General features: G+C 38.4%; 1 protein-coding gene across 2 annotated transcripts in view; it reads right to left on the reverse strand.

Moving 5' to 3' along the window:
- L3MBTL4 (L3MBTL histone methyl-lysine binding protein 4) overlaps positions 1 to 26031 on the reverse strand; it is a gene marked incomplete at both ends in the record, with an annotated part of 265419 nt that overhangs the window by 214505 nt on the left and 24883 nt on the right. For both annotated transcript variants that reach the window (XM_079784360.1, XM_079784359.1), the window contains 2 exons: positions 153 to 257; positions 14817 to 14908. In XM_079784360.1, the coding sequence (XP_079640486.1) occupies positions 153 to 257; positions 14817 to 14908 (197 nt within the window). The remainder of the gene's footprint in view (positions 1 to 152; positions 258 to 14816; positions 14909 to 26031) is intronic.

A 26031-nucleotide genomic window follows, 5' to 3' on the forward strand; every position in this document is an offset into this window, starting at 1 on the left:
AGAAACATATTTCACCCATCATTGACTAAAATAAAACCATAATGTACTGGAACTTGTTTAGAACAGAAAGTACCCAATTCATTATTCTCTAGAAAATTCTCTTCTGTCACTTCACTGTGCATTTAGCTCAAGACGATAACACCATCTCTTACCTCAGCTACAGAAAGCACACAAAATACAGATGGATGTCGGGGGTCAATGCCTTCTAATCTCATTCCAACCTGAAAACCATTTTCGTATTCTGGAAAGGATTGGTCCTGTGAGATTTCATAATATAACATTAGCCACTGAAATACATTCACAATTTGATATTAAAACACTTGGTGTGGCTATACATACAATCAAGAACTTACTGTACTATCTGGAAGCGCAGTACTAGAGCTAAAGATAGAAAGATGCTCTTACATACTTACCCTGAAGGACAGGTTGATCATAGTTATGTGCTTTGAAATAGTTCATCTACAAAGCTTATGCCCTGTGAATTCCCCATTTATTCCTTTTGCTCATTTTTCATTAATGATTTGAATGAGCTCTTCCTGTGCTCTGGAAATAATCCTTTGTTGATTATAATATATGCTATTCCCAGTCTGTGACTTGGCTCTTCACTTTGTTTATGATGACTTTGTTGTGGAGAAATTTTTAAAATTTTAATGTAGTAAAATATATCAATTATTTCCTATACTGTTTATACATTTAGCCTATGAAATACCCAGCAACCCTGAACTGACACAGATATCCTCCTAGTGCTCTTTTAAAATTTTGTTCTTTATATTTACATCTACAATGCAACTGGAATTGACTTTTTCTATGGTGTGAGGTAGGGGTCTATATTTTCATATGGAAAACATATATGTAAATCTATGTACACATATGCATTTTTAGAAAAACAGATCCATCTAATTCCAATCCATCCCCAAAGGGCTTGCTCTGCCTTTTTCTATCCGTATTTGTATTTCCCCTCTAACAAGGTCAACACACTTACTCCTATTCTAAATCCTATAGTATATCTATTATAGTTTCAGAATTGTTTTACCCACACTACTACAATAAATAAACCTACAAAAAGAGTTCAGGATTTGTTTGCAATTTTCCCTCTCTGCTCTTTTACAAATAACAAATGAGGTCTATTCTTTTTCTTTCTTTCTTCAATGCAGTTATGATATTCATTTGAAATAAAACGGAGTTCATTTGTTTCCATTTGCTTTCAGTTCATAATGAATTATTTTTACACTTTAATATGCAGAATATTAACATGCTTCTAAAACTTAAAACTATAGAAAAAGGCACTCAAAAAGTGTCTCTCCCTCCCATATCCTATCCACTCCATTCTACCTCTTGTGCATAACCAGTCTTGCTGATTTCCTGGGTTTCTGCTAGTAAAAATAAGCAGCTATTTTTTCTTCATTTTCTCTTCTGTCCTATAAAAGATAGCATACTATACATGCTGTTTTCTTCCGAATGTCCCGAAACCACTCTATGTCAGGCCACAACTATTGTCCACATTCTTTTTTTACAGCTGCATTGTACTCCACTGAGGGTGGGTACCAAGTTTATTCACCCTTCTTCTATACTTGGGTGTATGCATTTTCATAGGGAGATGAAATAGTTTTAAAATATTTATGAACTGGCTTGTAAAATGTCGTTAAAAACTTTCTTACATTCACAGATTATTTTAGAAGCTTCCAAGAAAAAAACTTAAAGGATGACAAAACCCAAAAATGAAATGGCAAGAATGAATGATTTCTCGGGAACATTTTATTTATACAAAAATAAATGTCATGTGTGTGTTTAACTCTCCCAGCCTTCTTCTCACATCTACTATGTTTTCCAGCAGATTGTACTTAACAAGTTTTGTGTGACTACCTCCTGTCACTGCTTTGAATTTCTCAGTTAACTTCAAGAGCACCACAAAATATGTATACGTACATACAACACTGATAAGAAAGCAAAAGGGAAGGAGAAACCTCAAGGGGAGTATATTAATAATGATGAAAGAAAATTTAAGAAGCTGTAGAAATTGAGAGAACATTTTCATATTCTGACAAAACTGATGCAAAATTGGGGCCAGTATTATATTAGCAGAGTATACCTTCTCATTACATATGAATGATAAATTCAAAACACTGGCAACAATTCATAGCCGGGAGTTAGAATGATCAACATTAGCCTTGTCAGCCTTTCCAAATGGTTTTTCAATTGAGCATTTGGGACCCTTAAATAATGTTGCAAGGAATACTATATGGCTAGGACAGAGCATTTTCTTGGGGTTTCAAATAAAAAAGAAAACATTCATTTTTAACAATCTGAAAGGCAACATTTAGTGAGAAATATCACGGCCTTCATCCATCTCTTTTGTGTTGAATGGTTTATTCATAGGCAATTTAATGTGTGTTTTTTTCCTTTCTTACAGCTTATATTTTATAAAGATAATTGAGAGTTGTACTTAAAAAATTATATTTTATGATGAAAGGAAACTGAAATAACACACTTAACACAAAAATAAGCTTAATAAATTTAGTCATAAAAAACCATAAGGTTTGTAGACCTGAATAAAACTTTTAAGATAAAGGGACTCTAGCCCAGAGAGGTCAAGAGACTTTCTAAAGGTCGCACAACCAGTTTAGCAACAGACTATATCTAAGGACCCAAGTCTTCCTAAAGCCTGACCACCCTTTGTTCCACACAAGCAGGCAGACATGGTTATAAAACAGGCAAAACAAAACGTGGCTCTAGGGCATGGAAGGCCAAAGGACATTGCCAAGGAAGCGCCATGTGCTCTCAGGTACAGAAGTTCAGGTGTTCTATTTTGCCTTGTTTCCCCCCCTCCCCCCAAAAAATAGTTGCAAAATAATACTTTCTAGTATGAAATGGATAAATTGGTCACCAAAATGCCATACCTCACAGCAAAAGCAGGTACAAATTATATACTATTATTTAAAAACTAGAGGCCCAGTTCTATCTGAAGAACCACCAAACATTTACTTTCCTATTTGACAACCTATAGTTGATATAATTTTCTCCATAAACAGAAATGAAGAATAAGGAATGAGAAGTAATGGTTATGGAGTCTGAGCTATCCTTTATAAAAAGATGCCTTTTATCCACCAAGCATTTATGAAGCACTTAAATCTGGGCCAGATCCTGTTCTAAGCACTTAATAAGTATCAACTTACTAAATCATCATAAAAACTCTATGAAATAGGTGTTATGTACATTATACAGACAATGAAACTGGGGCACAAGAGGTTATATAATGTGCCTGAAACCACAATGTGTCTTGCTTTAGCATATAGCTTCTTAGTCACCCTGGTAGATCATTATGAAAGGTGAAGGGCAACACTCTCCCACGCACTTACTAAAGACTTCATAAATTTTAAGCTTTTATTCTATAATTAAAACTTAGAGTGTATAAGAAAAATAAGCCAGTCAGAGAAATAATTATCACATGATCTCACTCATATGTGGCATCTAATGAACAAACTAATGAGCAAAATAGATCCAGAGATATAGAAGCATGGAATAGACTCACAAAGTTCAGAGGGAAGGGGTGGAAGTTAGGGAGACAGATTAACTGGGGAATTTATATGCATATATGCATAGCCCATGGACACAGAAATAGTGTGATGAAGGGAGGGGCAGGTGCTGGGTAGAGAGGGTCAATGGGAAAAAAAAGGGGGGCATCTATAATACTTTGAACAATAAAGGTAAAATTTTAAAACAACTTAGAGTTTTTTAAAATATAGGTCTGAATATTGGTAGTCTGTGACCATAAATGATCCCCACATGCCAAAAATTTGAAAACAGTACTACAGAGAGTTTCATACCCCCATATATTGGAATTTAATATAAAATGAAGGTGGCATTGTAAGTCAGAAGAGTAAAGATAAATGGCATTAGGACATATGGCTATCCACTTGGAGAGAAAAATTGAATACTATTTCTATTGCAATGGCATATATAAAAATAATTTTAAATGGAAAGCAAATAGACACAATACAATGGAATACAATACAGCTATTAAAAAGCAAGGCACAGACCTGGATCTGCTCAGGTGGCATCATAGCCATGATATACTGATAAATATAAATATAAAGCGAATGTTAGTCCAGTAAAACACAACTATTTATCTGAACATTACTCACATATCTACATAACAGCATTTATACAGATCTGGAAATATACACATCAAATTATTTTGAGTAGTTCAGCTAGAAAGGGGAACCTGCAGAGTAAAAGTTTTTTTATTTTTATACTCTTCTGTCTCATTAAAAAATTTTAATGGCATTGTGTCTTATATAATAAAAGCCTAATATGCAAATTGACCATCACTCCAACACACAAGATGGCTGCCCTCATGTGTTCAAAGATGTCTGCCCCCATGTGGACACAAGATGGCCACCACAAGATGGCCAGCAGGGGACAGCAGTTGGGAGGAACCAGCCCTGCAAGGGAGGGCAGTTGGGGGCGATCAGGCCTGCAGGGGAGGGCACTTGGGAGGGACAAGGCCTGCAGGGCTGGGCAGTTGGGGGGGGACCCAGGCCTGCAGGGGAGGGCAGTTGGGAGGGACCAGGCCTGCAAGGGAGGGCAGTTGGGGATGATCAGACCTGCAGGGGAGGACAGTTATGGGTGACCAGGCTGGCAGAGGAGGGCTGTTGGGGGCGAACAGGCCTGCAGGGGAAGGCAGTTAGGGGCAACCAGGCTGGCAGAGGAGGGCAGGTAGGGGTGACCACGCTGGCAAGGGAGGGCAGTTAGGGGTTACTGGGCCAGTAGGGAATGGCAGATGAGGGTTACCAGGCCTGCAGGGGAGGACAGTGGGGGGCGACCAGGTCAGCAGGGGAGGGCAGTTAGGTGTCGATCAGGCTGGCAGAGGAGTGGTTAGGGGGTGGTCAGGCTGGCAGGCAGAAGCGGTTAGGGGCAATCAGGCAGGCAGGCAGGTAAGCGGTTGGGAGCCAGCAGTCCTGGATTGTGAGAGGGATGTTCGACTGCCCGTCGGACATCCCTTGAGGGGTCCCAGATTGGAGAGGGTGCAGGCTGGGCTGAGAGACCCCCTTCTCCCGTGCACAAATCTCGTGCACTGGGCCTCTAGTTTTTATATAAATCAACACACTATCAAGTGATGATGATGCTAGGCAAGTAGGCAGGACACAGGTCACAAGAAGCCTTATATGTCTTAAGGGCCTTTCCGTTTATTCTTAGTTGATGAAACTCTAGGAAAAGATTTTAAGCACAGAAGAGAAAAACATTTGTGTATTTTATAAAGATTGTATTACTGGCTTGTGTGGAGAATTAATTAGAAAAGTAGCAAGATTAAAAATAGGAAAAATGGTTAAAGAGGCTATTAACACTTTGCACTCGCTTGCTTTTTTCTCGATTCCTTTATTCTACTTGGGATTTAATTTTTTAAATACCCCAGATTTTACAAAGCGTGGCAGTAGAATAAAAAACTGGAGTTTCTTTTCATACAAACTTATTTATTTGGATTTTTTTATATTTCAAATTATTGATACATTCAAAGAGTATAAAAAGAGCTGCTACCGATGCTAACCGTGTCGAGTCACACTCGACATCCGAGTGCAAAAGGTTAATATCTCTCTATATAAAAGCCTAAGCAACCATTAGGACCCGTTGCTATAATGTGCACTGACCACCAGGGAGCATATGCTCAACACAGGAGCTGCCCCTGGTGGTCAGTGCACTCCCACAGCGGGAGCACTGCTCAGCCAGAAGCCAGGCTCACAGCTGGCCAGCACAGCTGCAGCAGCAGAAGCGTCTCCTGCCTCCGCAGCAGCATTACTGAGCAACGGTGGCGGCAGGCACAGTGGGGTCGTAATGAGCAGCAGTGGTGCAGCTCTCAGCCCTGGCTTGGGCTCCTCCCTGGCTGCCTGCCACTTCACACACTGCTAGATCTCCCAAGGAGGTCCCGAATTGCGAGAGGGTGTAGGCTAGGCTGAGGGATCCTACCGGTGCATGAATCCATGCACCAGGCCTCTAGTCTACTAATAATTGAGAGTTTCTCATGTGCTATGTACAGCATCTAACTCAGCTTACTAAGCCTTAAAATCCCTTGTATTTGAACTATTAAAATCTCCATTTCATATATGAAGAAACAGGTTCAGAGGAGATCACAAATGTTCCCATTACACAACTAGTCAATAAAACCTAGAATTTGAATTCAAACCCTGCTTAATTTCAAATGTACATTACATTCCAGAATGCTGCAATAGCCTGGGTAAGTAATAATAAGAACCTCAATCAATGCAGAAGAAGAGCTAGAATGGAGGGAAGAGATTCAATAGCTGTTTAGGAGGTAAAATAGGCAATAGCTGATAACTGGCTGGATGCAGAAGATGAAGAAGACGGGGAGTTTAAACTGACACCCACTGTCAGGCTTGGGGAAAATTTCCAAATTTCCCATAATGTGATCATTTTACTTTTATCATGTTATCAATATATACTAATATATACTAAGGGCTTTATGGACAGCTCATTAACAACTACATTTCTGTACCTACTTTTCAGTTCTATCTTTCTGATGCATTACTACAGCTTTAATGTTTTCCCAGTTCTCTTGCAATGAATCTTTCATCATAAATGTCTATTCACTGCGAAATACTGGCAAACTATGAGAGGTTATGAAACTCCTTCCTTGCTTTTCCATAAGATGCTTTATGATTTTCACCTGAACTAACAGTGGGATATATCAAGAATATTGGAACCCCTTCTAGCTTTCCCTTATTGTAATCACAGAGAAAATGGAGGACTTGAAAAATATTATATATACATACACACACACACACACACACACACACACACAGAGCACACATTATTCACATGTATACACTTTTCAAAGTTTCCTGTTTAAACTATACCTTAATGTATCTGTTTTTAATGATGAAGCAGGGTTGTGATCCATGATTTCTTCAGGGATTGCAGAAACCTCATTAATTTTATATACAATTTGCATGCAAATGGATATAAACACTTCTCTAAGGAGATTAGCGATACCTTTCATTAGATGTTCAAAAGGGGATAAGACCTAGAAAAAGATTAAGAGCCACGTGGCCATTCCTTCAGGGAATCTGTCACCAATCAACCTACTGATTACATAACATATGTAGGAGAGATTTCAATAAGCAGAATATAGCAGTTCCCAGCAGCTGTTCACCATGGACACACAAGCCAGGCAGCAAAGCATGTCCAAATTCTGCTTTTGCCAAGTGACACCTATTTTTGCCATTTGTTAAGCTAATGGGGAGAAATAAGCACCTAAATAATTAAATATAAAACCCTGCAAAGCTTTAGTTAACATGGCAGCGAAGGAAGGCTGATTCTGTATTTTTAAATGCTCATTTTAGGGAGTACTTCCTTGTTATTTTGAACAATTTTAATAAAGTAATTCTGAATCCCAAACTGCTTCCAAGATTATACCAAGGAGCATTCTACAAATAGAGAACAAAGAATTCATGGCACAAGAGTATACATTAGCAAGTTAGTGAATGTAATCCCTCCTGTTATTTCAAAATCTATTCTACTACAACCTCAGATTCAAAATTCTTATTTCCCCAGAACTTATTGACCTATTGATAGTAAGAATTTGATGATAGATAGAAAAAAAAAAATATATATATATGTATGTATGTGTGTGTATATATATATATTCATGCACCAGGCCTCTAATATATATATATATATATATATATATATATATATATATATATATATACACACACACACACACACACACACACACACACACACACTGACTGAATTATATATACCTAACCACTGACTGAATTATAGTCTCAAAAACAAAAATAGCACATACTAGATTGGGTGAAATACTGTTGAATTCAGGAAGCTTTACACCAACAAAGATCTCATGAACAAAGAGCAATAGCCCATGCAGTATAAAATAAAAAACTGCAAAGAAAGAACTTTTTAAAAATAACTTCAAATGTTGTCTGATAAATTACTGGCCATCACTGAGCGGATTTCACAAACCCTCTGAGTCCAGCATCTAAAACACTGAACCCACATATTTTTTCCCAAAGGACTAAACCCTCTCAGGAAAAAAAGACAAGGATACTTCTAATACGTTTTCTTTAACTAAAGAAGAAAGGCTGTGGAAACTGTCTCTCCTTGATTCTGAATTTCACTATTTTGTTCTTTTAATTTCTCTTCCCTGAGCAGCTCTGAGCTGGCATTCAGCTTCCAGCTGGCACTGCAGATAAGCAGCCTTTGCAGGGGCTGCAAGCCCTCCCGAGAAGAAAAGAGCCGCCCTGATCTGCTGTCCGGCTCCACTACTTCAATCTGCTAAACCATTTCACAGCCCCTGGTACTTTGAGTCACACCATTTCAGAGAAGTGGGGATCTGAGCCATAAGATCAGGATGTATCTTTAGTTTTGCCCCTGAACCTACAGCTTTAGAGAATATGAGAAGTAAACATGAATGGGAATCCACTCTGTTCTTCAGGATCCCAGCAATTAATCAGCTGAATGAATGCACATTGTAGGGCCACATTCTAGTTTTAACACGCACTTCCTTCTCTGCTCTCAATATAACTTGTAATTTAACCCCCAGCCAAACATCTAAATATAATACACACAGTATTTTTAAAATATATATAATACACACAGGAAGAACGTTAAACATGCATGAAGTTATCTTAAAAGTGGAGGCAAGAAAATACATAGAGAGGACAAAAGCCAACAGGTAAACAAAGAAGCAAACACTCAAGAAAGTAAAAAGTGAATACAGACTGAAGCTATATTTGATTCTCAGCATATTAGAATTTATAATACAATGAGGAATATCATTTATGCAACCACTAAGAAAGCCATGCATGATGATCATGTGGCTCATGATTAATATTTAAAGTACTATCTAAGGATCTATATTAATACTAAGATAATGTTCTCAGCCATTCTTAAGTAATTTGGAAGCATGTTCAAAACACAAATTACTTGGCATCTGACTGAATTATTTTGGTAGGAAAGATTCTAGATGTCTCCCATAGTTTTACAGGGGTTATAACAAACATGAATTTTCATAGCAGCATCTTTCATACCTGCAGAGATAAGTACAAATCCAGACTTCATAAAAACAAAACAGAGGGGGGGTGGTGTCCAAATTCTATTTAATGTACTGGTGTATTTAGAAAATATTATATTTTTAAAAATAAAATTCAGGTCTGGATGCCAAAGTTACATTTAGAAAGAGAGAGTGAGCCATTACTTTCTTTTTTATTTCAAGTAAGGAAGATTAAGAGAACAGGAATGTGTTCAAATAAGGTTATCTTCCATCTCTGTCAATTAAAAAGATAAAACCAGGAAGGTGTATTTATTCCCCAAGTATTCCTATCCCCTTCCAAAAATAATGCTCCCCTGTCATCCTGCAGATGGCTGGGGTTTCCTTTTCAGGACACAAAGTATTTCTTTCCCAAATCATACTAGATTATAATAGATTTTAATGAGGGAAGAAGGAGTAAGACACAAGAACATGGAATAAAATAAGGAATGTCCTAGACTAAGGTATCACTGAAGGTAGCAGGGAAGGAGAAGTAGAAACACCAAAGTCTGTATAACAATTTTGCTTTGTTTTAGGAGAGGAAGAGAGTCAAATGGGAAAATGTTTCTGTTTTCATCATGAAGAAAGTAAGTTATAAACTCTGAAGGCAGGAGGAATAACATTAAAATGAGACAATGAAAGATTTGGAATGCCAATGTCTGCCACATTAAGATACCAGATGAAGCTCAATGATGGGTGGCTTTCTAACTGGGCACGCCCTCTGAAGTACAGAAGAACATGAAACCAAGATCAACATTCCTTCAGTGGGTAGGTCACAGGCAGGAGCATGACTGTGGTCAAACCAAGGCAAGTTCTGACAACAATGAAGTTTAGTGAGACCTGGGCCTGGCTAGTGTTCTGAATGAATGCCACCAAGAAGGGCCGAGAGAAGGTTTGCCATTTTCAGTTAAATAAACTAAGGCTCAGAGAAGTGCATCATAGAATCCTTCTTCTATAAAGTGAGGGGAAAGTAGCTGGAAGGATTTAGTGAGGCAGCATATGTAAAAGCACCAGGCCAATAATAAGTGCTCAAGAATGTACCTCTCCCAGAGAACCACAGAGTAGGAAGGAATTAAAAACAAAAAAAAAAGGAAACCCAGTTAGTCTTCAAGGAGATTATAATTCTACCAAGAAACAAAATGCACCTACAGGTAATCACACAGAATGGCCTAAAAATTAATAATAATAAATGTTAAGTACAAAATGGTAAACAGACCTACAATTGACAAAGATCATTATGACAATAGTGTGCAGACAAGGTTAAAGATTGAGCCAGCCTGGAAAACCTGTAGAAACTCTTGCTACAATTTATATGAAAAAAAAGCCAGGGATTATTCCTAAATTAACGCCACAGTGGTAAGGACAGAGAGTAGAAACTGAAGAATTAAGAGGTAAAGGAGCAGACTAGATGGTCAAACATAGAGCAAAGAGAGAGAAAAGACTGAAGCTGGCCACAGGGGATTAGTAAAGAAGGCCATTCCCAGGGACAAGGAGCCCAGGACGAGGCAGCTGCGAAGATGAGTCCGGTTTGGACGCTCTGAGTGGTAAGAGCTATGTGGCATCCAGGTGAGGAGGAAGATCAAGAGAAAGATCAGGAGGTTAGGAACATTGTGTCTGGGTGGAATGGAAGTTAAGGAGGTAGAGGCGACAGCCAGGGAGCCATGCAGAAAAGGGCCCTACGATTAAATCATAGCCAATGAAAAGGACTTTCAGAAGAACATGGCAAGGAGTGGCTAGGTAGAAGCAAAATAGGAAGCTGACAGTGGACAGAGTTCTGGAATGGTGTGCAAGTAAGATGCAGCCTTAATAGGCTTTGAAATCATGGAGTCACTTCAATGGGCACAGTTTCAGGCAATGGTGGGAATAAAGGCCAGGTTGTAGCAGCTGAAGTAGGAAAAGGTTAGAAAAATAAAGAAAAGAGAAAAATAAAATGCAGCCTAAAATTTCAAGATGCTGACTGGACTAAGAAGATGAGTTAAAGAGGAAAATGCAAAATAAAGGGGCAGTATTTTTTTCTTAAAGATGGAATAGACTTAAGCATGTTTGTGTTCTAAAGGGAAAGGCTCAGAAGAGAAGCAGGGTTAACTTACAATCAGGACATGAGATTACTGATGACTGAGATCTCTACTCAAGCAGAAATGGGAACAGTCCAGAGCTCAGGTAAAGAGTAGAGGACAGGAGGAGGGCACTACTTGTAGTACAACAGGGACAGGTGAGAGTAAGTGTGGTGAGTGAGGTTTGCAGGAGAAAGTGGAAGAGGGTCTCACCTAATCCATTAAGGGAGTGACAGGCCATGAAAAACTACCTTCTGCTGGGAGTGAAAGAAATGGCTTAGAGAACTGCCCTCCTAGGAAACAGGGAACACGCAGCCTGGCAACCCAGAGGATGACCAGGAACTGCCCAGCTTGGCAGAAACTATGGATTTGCAGGGCTACCAATTTGTAAGGCTTTGAGTTTCTTCTCCAGAAGTGTTTGGTGGCCTCAGTACAGAAGTTTAAAGCAAACATTATTCACCCAGAGCTAAGATTTAGGCAGGCATATATTAGGAAAAGATGACAGGAGCACAAGGGAGTTGAAAATCCTGACAAAAGAATGGCTAAAATGAGAGAACCAGGGGGCCTAGACTGGCTAGGGCAGATGTGAAGTGAGAAGGGAGAAAAAGGAAGGATTTAACAACTACAAGTCTTAAAAGAAAAACTGGTGCCATGGAATGACAGTGGACAAGATCAGATGATGAAATCTAAAGTTCAACATTACAGAAGAGGTTCAATTTTGACTTATACAAGTGAGGTCATGGAGCAGATGGACTGAATTGAAAGGAAGTTCAGGTCCCTGTTGGAGGCACTCAAGGCACTAGGGAGTCAAGGCACTATGTGACCAATAGAATGTCCAAGGATGAACAACAGGATAGGGGGCATGAGGAAGGTGGCAGGGAAGAGGGAAGGCACAAGGAGGGTAGTGGTGTGCGCGTGCGCGCACACGTAAGTAACAAGAATGGAAAAAAACTGTGATGAGATGGCATAAACCTCAGTGGGGAGGATGCTGAGTGTGGCCTTGAAAGGAAAGCTACTAGAATGCTAGACCTGCAATCCATATAAGGCCCATGAAATCATTTGGTCTGGCCCTGACAAGGCATTTGGGGTGAGCTAATTAAATGTTTGACCAAATACAGCAGGCTAATTTTTAAGCTGATAATTTTGTATGGCCTGCGAATGATGTTATAAATATCCAAATGGCCCTTGGCAGAAAAAAAGTTCCCCACCCCTGCTTAGAGGATGGAGAAGCGGGTCTGGTAGAGGGGACACTGGGCTCTCAGACAGCAAAGGGGGTGAAGAAGAGCAGGTGTGCATTCTGGCTGGAGAAAGGAGGGACCAATATGTTGAGCTGTTGCGGGCACTGCATTTGTTTAGCTACTGTTGCCTTCCCAGGGTGAAGGGCATCAATGACCAGATGGGATGGGGATTGCAGAAGTCACAGGAGAATAACAGGAGGAAGAGGTTCCATGAGCATCACTCGGGCCAAGGGCAGGGACAGAAAAGCACCACCAATGGAAAGGGGATGACACTCGTGGGTTAGCAGAATAGTGGCCCCCAAAATGCCCATGTCCTAATCCCTGAGCCTGTGAATATTTTCTCTCATGGCAAAAAGAATTGTGCAGATGTGACTAAGTAAATAATCTCAAAATGGAGAGACCACCTTAACTTCTGTACCCAATGTCATCACAAGGGTTCCTCTAAATGGGAGGCAGAAGGATCAGAAAATAAGACAAGATGATAAAAACTGAGGTTGGAGTGATGTGGGCCAAAGAACATAGGTGGCCCTAGAAGAGAGAAAAGGCAAGGAAACAGATTCTTGCCTACAGCCTGCAGAAGGAGGATAGCCTTGCTGACCATAAGTCTCATCAAGTGACAGCAAGGTGGGGTAGCAGGGACCTGACTCAAGCAGGAATTACAGTTCTTAAAACCTTGTACCACAGTTAACCTCTACCCTGCCCTCTACTCTACACAGAAGCCCTGAGGAGGTTCTCAAGCTACAATTTTCCAGGCTCTACCCCTGAGGTTACAGTCTGGTAGGTCTCAGCAATACCCACACATCTGTGTTTTCCAAAGTCCCACAAAAGTATGTGATGTGAAGAGGATAGTTAGAATTTTTTAAATGTGAGGTGCCAGCACTTGGTTTCGCTTTCCCTGTTTGTGCCACCTCTTCTCCCTATTCTATTACATGTCCAGGATTATAATTATTAGGCCTTTCACATAATAAAAAGTACTAGATGTAACTCAACAGGTATCATGAAAAGTAAAGCAAATAAAAAGTATTAGCTTCTCGTTGCTAGCTAAAATGCAATAATATAATGATGCAAATCTGACATAATTTATGAATACAACTTGTCTTTTTTTTTAAAGGATTCAAAACTTTTCTATAGGATTGGAAATTTCTTAATAAAGACTTTCAACAAAATTATGTAATAATCTCTGAGTTTTGGTGGAAGGGAAAGGGAAAAAAAGTCTGCCATCAATTATAGTTCCCTTGCCTTTTTTCAGGAGTCTTAGAAGTCACTAGTTATAATATATTAAATATCTGTGTCATGGCTTTGTGGAAGAAGTCACTATGTTGTGGACTGTGTTATTCATTTTAAAAATTATTCATTAAAATATGTATTGAATACATATTTTACCATGTACTAGGCATTGTGCAAAACTTTGGAAATTCAGAGATATATTAGACAAAGTCTCTCCATCTTAATGGAGGAGGACTAGAGTTAGAGTTAGAAAATTATCATCCAGGCAATAATAGAGTTATATGTAGAATTCTGAGGCCAGCAAATGCTTCCCTGACATCTTGGGGGGGAGGGGTGGTAGTAGTTGTTCAGTAAAGCTTCTTAGAGGAAGGACAGATAAATCTTGAATGATAAGAAAGGATTAGCCCAGTGAAGATGGTAATCAGAGGGACTGGGAGTAGAGAGGAGGATAGGAGAGAGGAGAAAGCTACAAGTGCACTAGAAAGCTGTGTGGTGAGAGAAGAAAGCTTATTCTGGACATTGCTAGTATTGTTCATCAGGTAACAGACTTACATACTATAAATTAAATTGTCCCTGAAATACTGAAAACACAAACTGTGAAGAATAGGACAATGGAAGGCTTGGTATCTAGGTAAAGATGATCCCCTGAAGCTGCATGCCCCCTGGGCCAGCAGTCACTTTGTCAAGTTATGGGCATCTTCACAGTCAGGTAGGACATGATGTAGGTGTCTCACTGTCTCCTCTAACATGTTGCCTGACCTACCACCATCAAGCAACATATCAAAACAGATCCCTGGAGCCTGATTCTTGGGTGAACAATGCAAGTAATATTAACTAATAAAAAGAAAGACTAACACTTACTGAGTGTTTATCTTGTGCATGTTGCATCCTATGTCCTTTACATGTACAATTTATTTAATCCTTCAACAACCCAAAAAGGAGGGTATGGCACTTTCTCTACTTTATGGATGAGGAAACTGAGCACGGAGAAACTGACTGGCTTGTCCCAGGACTGGGAGCTGGTAGGTAAGGGCACTGGATTTCAAACCCAGGAGTCCAGCTCTGCAGCACACACTCTGAAACACTAAGGCTATGATTAGCTTTGTTTTGCCACTTTCCAGCAACTACAAATCTAATAAGTTGGTGTACTCTCTAGGCAAACAATTTAATTCTAATTAATTCGCTTAAGTGTTGATTCCTTGTAAAAATATAAGACCTTCAGTAGTTCACCTGGGAAAACAGTTCAACGGGTGCTGCTACAGCCTTCTGTTCTTTCAAGTACTGCCCCCAAGACCACGTGTCCTGTACAGCCGCTGAAGGGACTGGGGAAAAACAAAACCAAAAAACAGTGACTTTTCTTGAAACAATTAGTGACTTAAAAATAATAAAATTTGAAGATGAACCCAAGAAGCAGGCAGATTAATTAAATTGGTCATCACAAGACCCAGCAACCAAAAAGAGCCTTCTCTCTTATTTTCTATGAGCATTGAGTAAAGCCATCTAGCTATCCAATATTCAGCTTTTCCTCTTTTAGAACAGGCTTATGAATATACCCTACCCCAAGGAGACTGGTGGTGAACACTTTAAACAGGGACCCTCTTACTCTTCACGAAAGAGTGAACAGGTACAGGTTCTCTACAAGATGATTTGGTTAATTTTAAGGTGAATGACTTGAGAACTTTTTTTATCATCTCCTTTAACTTTACCTCTTTTTTGGTGTGAATGCCAATTAGTGGGAGCTGTCAGAAGGCAATGTGGAATATATGTCAAAAGCCTTACAAATTATTCATAACTTGGAACCAGCAATTCTTCTAGGTATTTGTCTTAATACAATTACAGTGGATGCGTCCAAGGGACAAACACAAAAGTTTAATCCTAGAGCTCTTTATAATAATGAGAAACAAACTAAAGGCCCACTAAGAGGGGGTTATTAAATGCATGCATAGACATGTTATTTTAGTAATTGGCTGTAAAGTTACATTATAGCACACTGTTAATGGCAGAGGAAGGCTATGTAAGTGGGGGCAGGGAGCAATTTTAGAAAACAAAATGATCCTTTTGTGCAAAATATGTAGTGGAAATAGAGTATAATTATATAAATCTAAATCTTAAATGAAGTCATATTTAGGTACCAGGATTATAAAAAATGTCTTTCTACTTTTATCTTACTGCTTTCCAAATTTTCTAGGTGAATACTTATCCTTTGTAATTCAATAACATATCTTCAAATAATAAAAATCAGGCAAAAAGGACTAATAATTGTTTTAAGTTTATAATCTATGCCCCAGTAATTACTCCTCTAGGATATTTACATGCTAAGAAAGTAGTCATGGTAAAACGTAATAGTTAAATGTACATAAAATTATTATAGAAAAAATGCAAAATAAAATTAATATGGGAGAAAGGTTAAATAAATTATGGTACATATATGTATGATTATGAAGTTACAAACATCCATATTTTCAAATGAAATATCTTGAGAAATTTTTGTGATGAATAAAATCAAAGGACACAAAATAGTACATATAGTATGATCTTAGATGTTAAAATAAAAATTACATATATTAAAACATTCACTTATCCAACATATTTATAAAGAACCTTCTTTGTGCAAGGTACTATGCATATATGTGTGTCCACACATACAAGCACATGCATAGGAAAGCAATTTAAACAGCAAAATATTGACAATGGCTATACATTGGTAGTGAGATTAATGTAAATATTCTTTTCTTATTTTTACTTATACAGTTTTAAAATTCTCTACAAGTATTATTAATTAGCCTTCCCTCCACACTGTGTACTCACACACATACACATACACGCATCCTTGGAGAAGACTGATAAACATTTCTAACATTTATCTTTCTGCAAAATGCTCCAGAAGAAGGTACAGATGGTAAAGGGTCAGAATTTCATGAGCACTGGTGGTGACAGGTGTTAAGATACACCTCTAAGTCAAACACCTGAAACCTCTCAAGACAATAAAGCAACCTGATGGAATAACAAACATAAAAATCTACCAAGTTGTGCATAAAAAAATCATGTAGCATTTTAATCATTCAAAAATATTTTCTGAGCTCCTCTTAATGTGCCAAGAAATGTGCTGCCTGCCTGCTTGATTAAAAATATAACCTAGTCCCTGGTCTAATGGATGAAAAATAAATAAATTTTCCTTTGGTATCCATACATATCACTGACAAAAAAGAGAATATTTTATGCTCAGGTAATAAAGAAAAAATAACTTCAATGTATACATTTAAAATAGATACAACAGAGCATGCACATTAACATAACATTTACTCTATATCAATCAACACACTAACTTGTTATTATTGCTAAGCAATTGCACTTAATAAAGCATGAGAATTTTAAAAGCATTTTAATTATCAAGTAGGCTGACAGAATTGTCATCAATGATTTTTCTTGTTTTGTTTGAAAACAGTGAAATATCATCGTGTGATTTCCATCAGAGCTCAGTCTGTTGGCCATTACACCACTTAAGGTTTTGCTGCTACTTCTACCACAACATGAGATATTTTATTTTCCTAAACAGAGAAAGTAATTTAACAAACTCTGAAGATGATCTGGTAAGATTGTTCAACATTCCTATTTTCACATAAACATTTTACTACATTACAATTATATGCTTTGCAAAAACATTATAGCAGTGATGGCTCTAAAGCAAATATAGATATCTCATTCTATACCACAGCTGTGTTCTTTAAAAGATTGTGTGTAATTTCTCAATTTAATCATATTTTCAGTTGTCATATATTGTCATTTCACCAGAAGTAAATCATATCTAAGACCTTCTTTTATGATCACATAAATATGCAATGAACCTTTTAAAATTTATCAGGAAGAGAAAACATAATGTCAAACAATAACAACTTTCAATGAATTAAGTATTTTTGTAAAGCAAGAGAACTACTCAGCAATATAGTGCCTGCAAATACTAAGGCGCCTGCACCTGGAGCCTGGAGACAACCCTTCGCTTGTCACTGACTCTAAAGTGTTCTGTCATCCCTTTTGTCTCTTTTCACCTTGTTTCATTCTTTTTTCACAGGGATTACATTAGCTGAAACTAGCATTGGCTGACATGAATCAGTCTGCATATTTAGAATTAGAATGTAAGATCCTAAAAAGAAGAGATTTTGGCCTTCTTCATCATTATTTCTCTGGAGCTATAATTATGCTTGGCATAAATATTTGCTTATGAATTAAAGGGAAGGCAGGCAGAATAGTCCTTTTGGCTTTCACGAGGGACATCTGTAATAGTGTCAACTAACTAAATAATTATAAATAAATAAATAAAATGAATTCAAAGATATTTATTTTGAGTAACTCATTTCTCAATTTTCTGGAGGGAAGAAACCAATTGTGAGACAGCACCGCTTCAGGTACCAAACTTACTTTATTTTTATCCAGTATTCTCAGACATACTAAAAATATGACCTTCATTTTATAAAATACTAGAGGCCCGGTGCATGAGATTTGTGCACCGGCAGGGCAGGGGCTCCCCTTAGCCTGGCCTGAACCCTCTCACAATCCGGGACCGCTGTCTCCTAACCACTTACCTGCCTGCCTACCTGATCACCCCTAACCACTCTGCCTGCCTGCCTGCCTGATTGCCCCTACCCACTCTGCCTGCTTGCCTGATTGCCCCTAACCACTCTGCATGCCTGCCTGATGTCCTTAACCACTCTGCCTGCCTGCCTGATCACCCTAACTCTGCCTGCCTGCCTGCCTGATTGCCCCCAACTGCTCACCTGCCTGCCTGATAGCCCCTAACCACCTCTGCCTCGGCCCCTGCCACCGCGGCTTCATCCGGAAGGACGTCCAGAATGACATTATGCTTTTATTATTATAGATTGGATATACATACTGTTTTGTAAATCCTAAGTTTCTATGGCCACAGTAAAATGTTACAATTATTACTCTTCTGCCAAACATATGTAATATTTTCAACAATAAATATTTGTAAAAAAAAAAATGAACCCAGCCCTTTTAAAATTCAGTTCATTACTTTCATAGATAGCAAAAGACAAAGGCAGTTAAAGGGGCCAGCTCCCTGTGTCCCTTGCACAAGGTGACACTGAAACAAAGGGGACCAGCTACTGCAATGTGGATGTGAGCTCAGTTACCCTGTTCCTGAGGAGCCAATTTCAAGCTGTAGCAATGTTGTTTTACAACCTACAGTTGCCCTCCAAGGGGGTGGAGAAAGAGGGTGAAGTTTAATGCCTCAATCTCATTGCCAGGAAGTATTGAGAAACTGTCTCGGGATAAACTCCTGGGGGAGGCCGGTAGGCAAATGAAAAATGACCTGTAGCAGCTGGCTCCTCAGGAGCCTCCAAGTTGCCATGTTCCAGGAGGATCACAGGGCATTCTGTTAAGACTTAGATCACCTGCAGGTAGGCCTTTTCTACCTGGCCTAATTAGATATGTGCAACGTTACAGGAACCATGCTAGAGCCATTCCCCTACAAAAAAAATTTTTTTAAAAAAGGATGGATTTGGCTTTTACAAAATAAAGAGAGATGCAACACCCTCCCCATGTGGAAATAGGCAGGGTCATGTCTTTTTTTCTCTGAGCAGTATGAGGTAGTGTGTGTGTGTGTGTGTGTGTGTGTGTGTGTGTGTGTGTGTGTTTCCTTTCTTCTAAAAGCAAGAAAGAATCCCTCCACTGATCTGCAGGCCTGAGGTGTTTGGTTTACTTAGCCTTAGCCAAATTTGCAGATCAGCAAATACTGTAACTTCTTTCACAAAAAGTAGCAATTTGTGCCTGGTGAAATGACAAGCTGACACATTTGTATTTTACCATTCACTGAATTTTGCTTTGTTCTTCTACACACACCTTGAGATTTGTTAGCCTAGTCATCAGACTAACAAGAGCAAAGGCTGGAAATTGAAAGCAAAGAACACAGAAGAAAATGTGCTGAAGACAGCCAAAGTTAAATGTCAAGAAAGCAGGATGGTAGAAGCCAAGTTCATTGACCAAAGCAGCATTATGAGAATTGCTTCTAAGTGCTTAGCTTCTTGTTATGCTGTTACTACTATCAGGAGTTCATGGCACCATGGACATGTCACATTTCTGCAGCACGCCTTTAAAACAAAACAAAACATGGCCATGAACCAATGTTCTCCATTGACGATGATTATTTTTCTTGTCTACAATCCCAGGTTAGGCCTACAGAAACTATGAACAAAGGGAGTAGCCCGGCCGGTGTTGCTCAGTTGGTTGAATGTCATCCCATGAACCAGAAGGTCACAGTTTGATTCCCAGCCGATGGATGTTTCTTTCTCATCGATGCTTCTATCTCACTCTCCCTTTCCCTTCCTCTCTCTAAAATAAATAAATAAAATAAAATAAAACCAGAGGGAGTAGATGAGAAGAACTGCAGCAGACCCAGCCAGAGCTGCCACCAGACCATTCACAGTGGGAATCAACTACAGAAGTAATAATGGACCAAGCTGTGAAATGTGAAAAGAGAGATTTGGCAATAAAGGAGAAGTGTCCTTTGCTGAGAAAAACAAATCTACCAGTGTGGCAAAACAAAGTAGCTAAGCAAAAACACCAATCAATAAAAGGCAAGTTCCATGCTGGGATGGGTTGAAGGCTGTGCACTGACTGATTTTCTTAAAGGTGTGTGCATATGGCATTACTTTATGAATGTATAGCTGCACTTCCTGAGCCAGACCATGCATTTATAGAAAGAAGAACACTGAGATACACAATATCTAATGGGACTGGGTAGCATCATCTCCTTATAAAAGGAGTTCGCACTTTCAGTATGACACATACCAGACCAGATACCCCTTAATCCTGAAGGAATATTTTAGATTATGTAAACCAAGCTGTATCCCACTTTATCATTTCAGATCTGGCGTTATGAATAACTGAGTTTACTTGAATTAATTTAAAAAAACCTTTACTTTGTATTTCAATTTGTGATATAAATACTCTTCCATTTGTGTGCACTAGCATTTTTGTTTACAATCCTTCTTATAAAAAAATCTAAAACATAAAAGCATAGCATGCTGTTAAATGTGTAAAGAGATCTAGTTGTCATCCAATTCTATGATTTTTTTTCAAACCTTAAATTTCTCTGTGCATGACCTCATTTTTACTTACAAAGGTATCCTATGAGGATCCCTGATATTAGCAGCCCCAATGTGGAACTACTCTGGCCACTGCCCACTCTGCCCACTCAGTCTCCTATTTGTCCCCTTCAGAGAGCACAGATTTAAAGATTGCTGTGACAAATGCCTCCCTTTGGCAAAAAAGAACATCCAGTTCTAGGAAACTGCACAATATTTATTAGAAACTTCCTGAACTAAAATTAAAAATGGCAGAGGGTGAAAAATGAATAAATTATCATTCTTAAGGAGAGAACCACGTAATCTTAAGACTCATGCCTCAGAGCAATACCTTTCCAATTCCATTAGCTGCAAAAACAACCCTTCACACCAATATTTCAACTTCATTTCAAAAGTTACAATGCACATGGCTCCTTCAGGTAACATCTTAGAATATGTGAGAAAATCAATTGCAGGTATCAACAAACGAATTTTACAACATTCTGATATAAATAATGCTTTCTATTGTGGTTCCAACTAGATGATACAATTCTCCTAATCTTAGCAACTTATCACTGCTGGGTATTAACCCCCTGCAGCAGTAGCTCCTTAAATAGAACTCACTTTCCATGCTCTCACATTTTAATAACTCTGCCACATCACTGTAACAAGGACTTTTTCGAAAACATTTTTCATTTCCACATTCAGGCTGCTTCTCATTTCAGTACAACTGAACTTAAAAATCATGCCTTGCTCATCTCCCTAGTCAAACCAGGTACTGAGAATTGGGATATAAACAGAGAATTTCACCCTTGTCCTCATCTGGCATTTACTTTAGGGGATAGACACACAGCGCAGACAAAGTCACCCCCAACCTAACATATGGCAGGATTCAATGTGTAGGTGAATAAACAAGCAGGCAAGAGTTCTAATATGCACCAGTTAATAAACCCAAACAATGTGTCTGAGAACAAATGAAGAAAGATTAATTCTGAACAGAGAAAACTTCCTGTCACTGTGGCCTCAGAGAAAGGGTTCAGTGGACATAAAAGATTAGAAGTCAGACTGCAGGAGGCCAAATTATAAAAAAGAAGAATGGAGAAAGCAGCACGTGTGGACTTCACTTGGAGACATTATTTATGTCAGAGTGTTTACAAATGAAGAGGAAGAGACAAGTAGCATGAAAGCCTGAGGAGGGAAAACAGTGTCAAAGGAAAATAATTTTCTTTTCCTTTTTACCTTTTTTAAAGGAATATAGGAAGAAGAGGGCATTTTGGTTCAACAGCTAAGGGAAATAAACCTACAGAGAGGAATGAGGCTCTTAGAGAATGGGGAAGAGAAGCAGAACAGAGAGAATGTTTTAAGAACATAGGTAGAGGAAGGACTCTGAGATGAAAAGGCAAGAGATGAACAAGATTAAAAACGGGACTTTTTGGGTGCCAGGGAAGAAGACAGAAAACGTTACAATGAGTAGCCTTCATCTCCTTCATGATGTGGGAGGGTATCTGCAGAGTCAGGGTTATAGCGGTTATGTTGGGAGCCCTAGGAAAGGGAGAGTTATGGGAATTCAACAAGGACTGAAAAAGAAATACAAAGCAGTCCTGAGAGCCCCACTGAGTTAAGCTGGAGATTCTGCAGAGGGGCGACTGGCACTGAGGGACTTTCTCCATCAGCTCTTGGCATCTGCGAATGGAAGCAGATGGTGAAGTTTGTGGACAGCTGGGAACTGATGAGGAGATGGCCAAGTGGATGAGAGACTCTAAGCCAGGAGAACAGAAGATAAAATGTTTAAGGGGCCCCAACTGGCCTGGGAGGCATATGAAGTCTGAAAACAACTGAGAGGGAACAAAAAGCAACAGAAAATCTAAAATACAGAATCCTATATATTTAAAAGCTTCCACAGATTTGAAGAAGTGAAAACAACTGAGGGTTATGCAGGTGTGATCAAGAAGAGGATTTCAGGATTTGGTGAATCAACAGTTTATTCAGCATACATCTATGTCGGGCACTATGCTCAGATGTTGCAACAAGTTGACAGAACAACACAAAAAAATAACATTGGAAATCTAAGTTTAGCAGAGAAGAGATGTGTATGTAAGCAAGGTATTCTAATATGGTGGTTTCCAAGTGTGGTCATCTTCTAGGAACTTGTTAGAAATGCAAATTTTGGAGGCCATTCCCAGACAGAAACTCCTAGCATGGGACTAGCAATCTCTTTTCACAAGCCCACCAGGTGACTCTAAAGCAGCTAATGGTTGGAAACCTCACAGACAGACAACAGTATGGTAATTACCAGAGGGAAGGAGGGTGGAGGGAGACAGGAGAATGTAAAGAGGGGATAAATGGTGATGGAAGCAGCCTTGGGATGGTGAACACAATATAATATACAGATGATGTATTATAGAATTGTACACCTGAAACCTATATAGTAATTTTATTAAGCAATATAACCCCAATAAATTCATTTTTAAAAATATTTTTAAAAGAAGAAAACCACTGCCCTAGAGTCAGGGCCAGACTCCTATTGCAGATGGCCCTAAAACAGGGGCAGGATGAGAGGTCTCTGACCACAATTTGTTCTTGAATTTCTAGGAGTCTCCATCCTCCTCCCAAAATGTATTTTGACAGTATAGCCCTTTACTTGACGAAGCTTAAGTGATCTCTTTTCCTTTCAAAAGAAGGACTGTAATAAAACCCCATGTAAAGAATTTTAGTCTTGAGCCTCTATGTGCTGTGAAGCCACTGGATGTTTTTGAGCAAACAAGTGCCCTAATGAGCTTTGGACAAGATTATCTTCTGTCCTTCCCATTGTTGGCTTTGTGGTTTACATTTCTTTTAAAGACTGTTAGAGGCTTAGAAGTGACAGACTAAGAAGGGAAGACTAGTAATAGAGATATCAGAAAGGCAGCTGTCTCAGCAAGTAGGCATGAGTTGATGAGGTCTTGATTTGAGACAGCCGCTATGAGGATTGAGAGGGGCCAAAAGAATTCAGAGAGATATTTGAATGAGATGTGACAAACTTGGACAATGAGATGGGAAAAAGAGGACTTTTATAGCTTAGGAGACTGACTTTGTAATTGTGTGTGCCATTAAGAAAGACAAAGAAAACCGATGGGAGCCAGGGACTCAACAAACTCACTATCTTCTGCTAATGACACAGACTCTGTGTTAAGTACTAATGATTTACAGAAGTATAAGAGATAGTTTTGCCCTTAAGGAGTTTGCAGCTTACTGGAGAATCAGATAACTATTCTAAAACAAGGAAAATCCAACCTCACAGACATGAGCCAAGGGCTATGAGAACAAAGTGGACGGAACAATCAAGATTGTCTTGAAGACACTATTCATTCAGTTTTCACTTTTTATTCAACAAATATTAATTGAATACTTACTATGTGCTAGAGGATTATAATACAGCATGAAACAAACAAAAATCCCTACCTTTATCCACAATAAATCCTAATGTGCAAGGACAGACAATAAACAACATAAATAAGTAAAATACATAGCATGTCATATGGCATTACAAAGAAAATAAAGCAGAGAAATGGGTTAGGAAATATGAGCAGCAGAGGATCTGCAATTTTTATATATGTTGATTTCTCATCACAAACAATGGATGCAAAAAGACAATTAAATGATATCTTTAAAATACAGAAAGCCATACAACTGTTAAGTAAAAGAATTATACACCAAATGAAAACATCCTCCAAAAATGAGTGAAAAACATTTTTAGATTTAATAAAAATTAGTTTTGATATGTTTATAATTTCTTTTATAGAATGATGTAGTTTCTACTCTTGACTATTTCCTCATATCTAGATAGTTCATTTAGTCTCCTAAAAATACTCTTATAAGACCATTTTCCCCTTTAAACATTTAAGACTTTAAGCTACTTTGAATTCCTTTTTATATAGAAAGACAGGTAGATTGGCAAGCATAATCTAGTCTTTGCCCACCTGAATTTATTTAGATCATTCTTATATATTACATTCTCACATCTCCTTTTAGTTTTTCCATTCTGTTCCACAGATTCTTGGACTAATACTATATAACCAGAATGTTGGGAATTTCAGTATAAAATATCTTTATCTATTTTAAATTAAAACCAGTTGGGATTCTCTTTTGGAACTGAATTAAATATTAATTTGGGAAGAATTAACATCTTTGTGTTATGCTTTTTCATTTGTTCAGATATTTACATGTACCGATAGGACTTTCTAGTTCTATTCATATGATGTCCACTTTTCTTATTCATTTTATTCAAAATATTTTTATACTTTATTGCTGTTATGGGTGCAATATTTTTGTTTTATTTTTTAAATATATTTTTATTGATTTCAGAGAGTATGGGACAGGGAGAGAGAGATAGAAACATCAATGATCAGAGAGAATCATTGATCAGCTGCCTCCTGCATGCCCCTACTGAGGATTGAGCCCCCAACCCAGGCATGTGTCCTTGACCAGAATCAAACCTGGGATCCTTCTGTCTGCAGGCTGATGCTCTATCCACTGAGCAAAACCAGCTAGGGCATAAACATTTGTTCTTTCAAAGGTGAAGGACAGTTCATCTGTGCCCCTGGCTGGACCTCATCTTCCCGTTTCTTCTACTGTACGACCTATTCAAATGTTCAACTTTTTTGTCAGTGCATCTTGATAATCATTAATTTGGTAGGAAATTATCTAGTTCCTCCAGAGTTTCAAATGTGTTACATATATTACTCTCTCTCTCACTTTTACTTACTTCCCCAAAATTTATTTATTTATTCACTTAAAATACAAATAACAAACTCGTTACACTAGTAACATCTATTTTTATCTTAATTTAATTTATTTTATTGTTGACAGTATTACAGAAGTCTTCCATTTCCTTCCTTTGCTCCCTCTCACTGCTACTTTAAAAAAAAACACTTCTACATCATTAGTTAATTATCCCTTCTCAATTAGTAATTAAGGTTAAGATGCATATGGAACATGCATTTGGAAGATTCCTGGCTTAGGAGATGGGTAAATGGTGACAGCATTAAAAGAGAGCAAGAACAAAGAGAATGAGAATGGGAAGGTGTAAACTGATATAATGAAGGAAAACCAGGTGGAGTACACTTCCAGTGTGGAGCTGAGATATAAATCTGCAGCTAGGTAGAAATAACTGGGGTAGCATCAAGACAATAACAAGTGCTAGATGATTTGGCTCAGTGGATAGAACATTGGGGCGTCAGTGGTTCTATTCCAATCAAAGGCACATACTGTCCCAGTTGTGGCACATACAGGAGGCAATCAATAGACGTGTCTCTCTCACATCCATGTTTCTCTCTCTGTGTCTCCCTCTCCCTTACACTCTCTCTAAGAATCAATGGCAAAATATT

This window comes from Cnephaeus nilssonii (genome assembly GCF_951640355.1).
Source record: "Cnephaeus nilssonii genome assembly, chromosome: 11".
NCBI classification, from domain to species: domain Eukaryota; kingdom Metazoa; phylum Chordata; class Mammalia; order Chiroptera; family Vespertilionidae; genus Cnephaeus; species Cnephaeus nilssonii.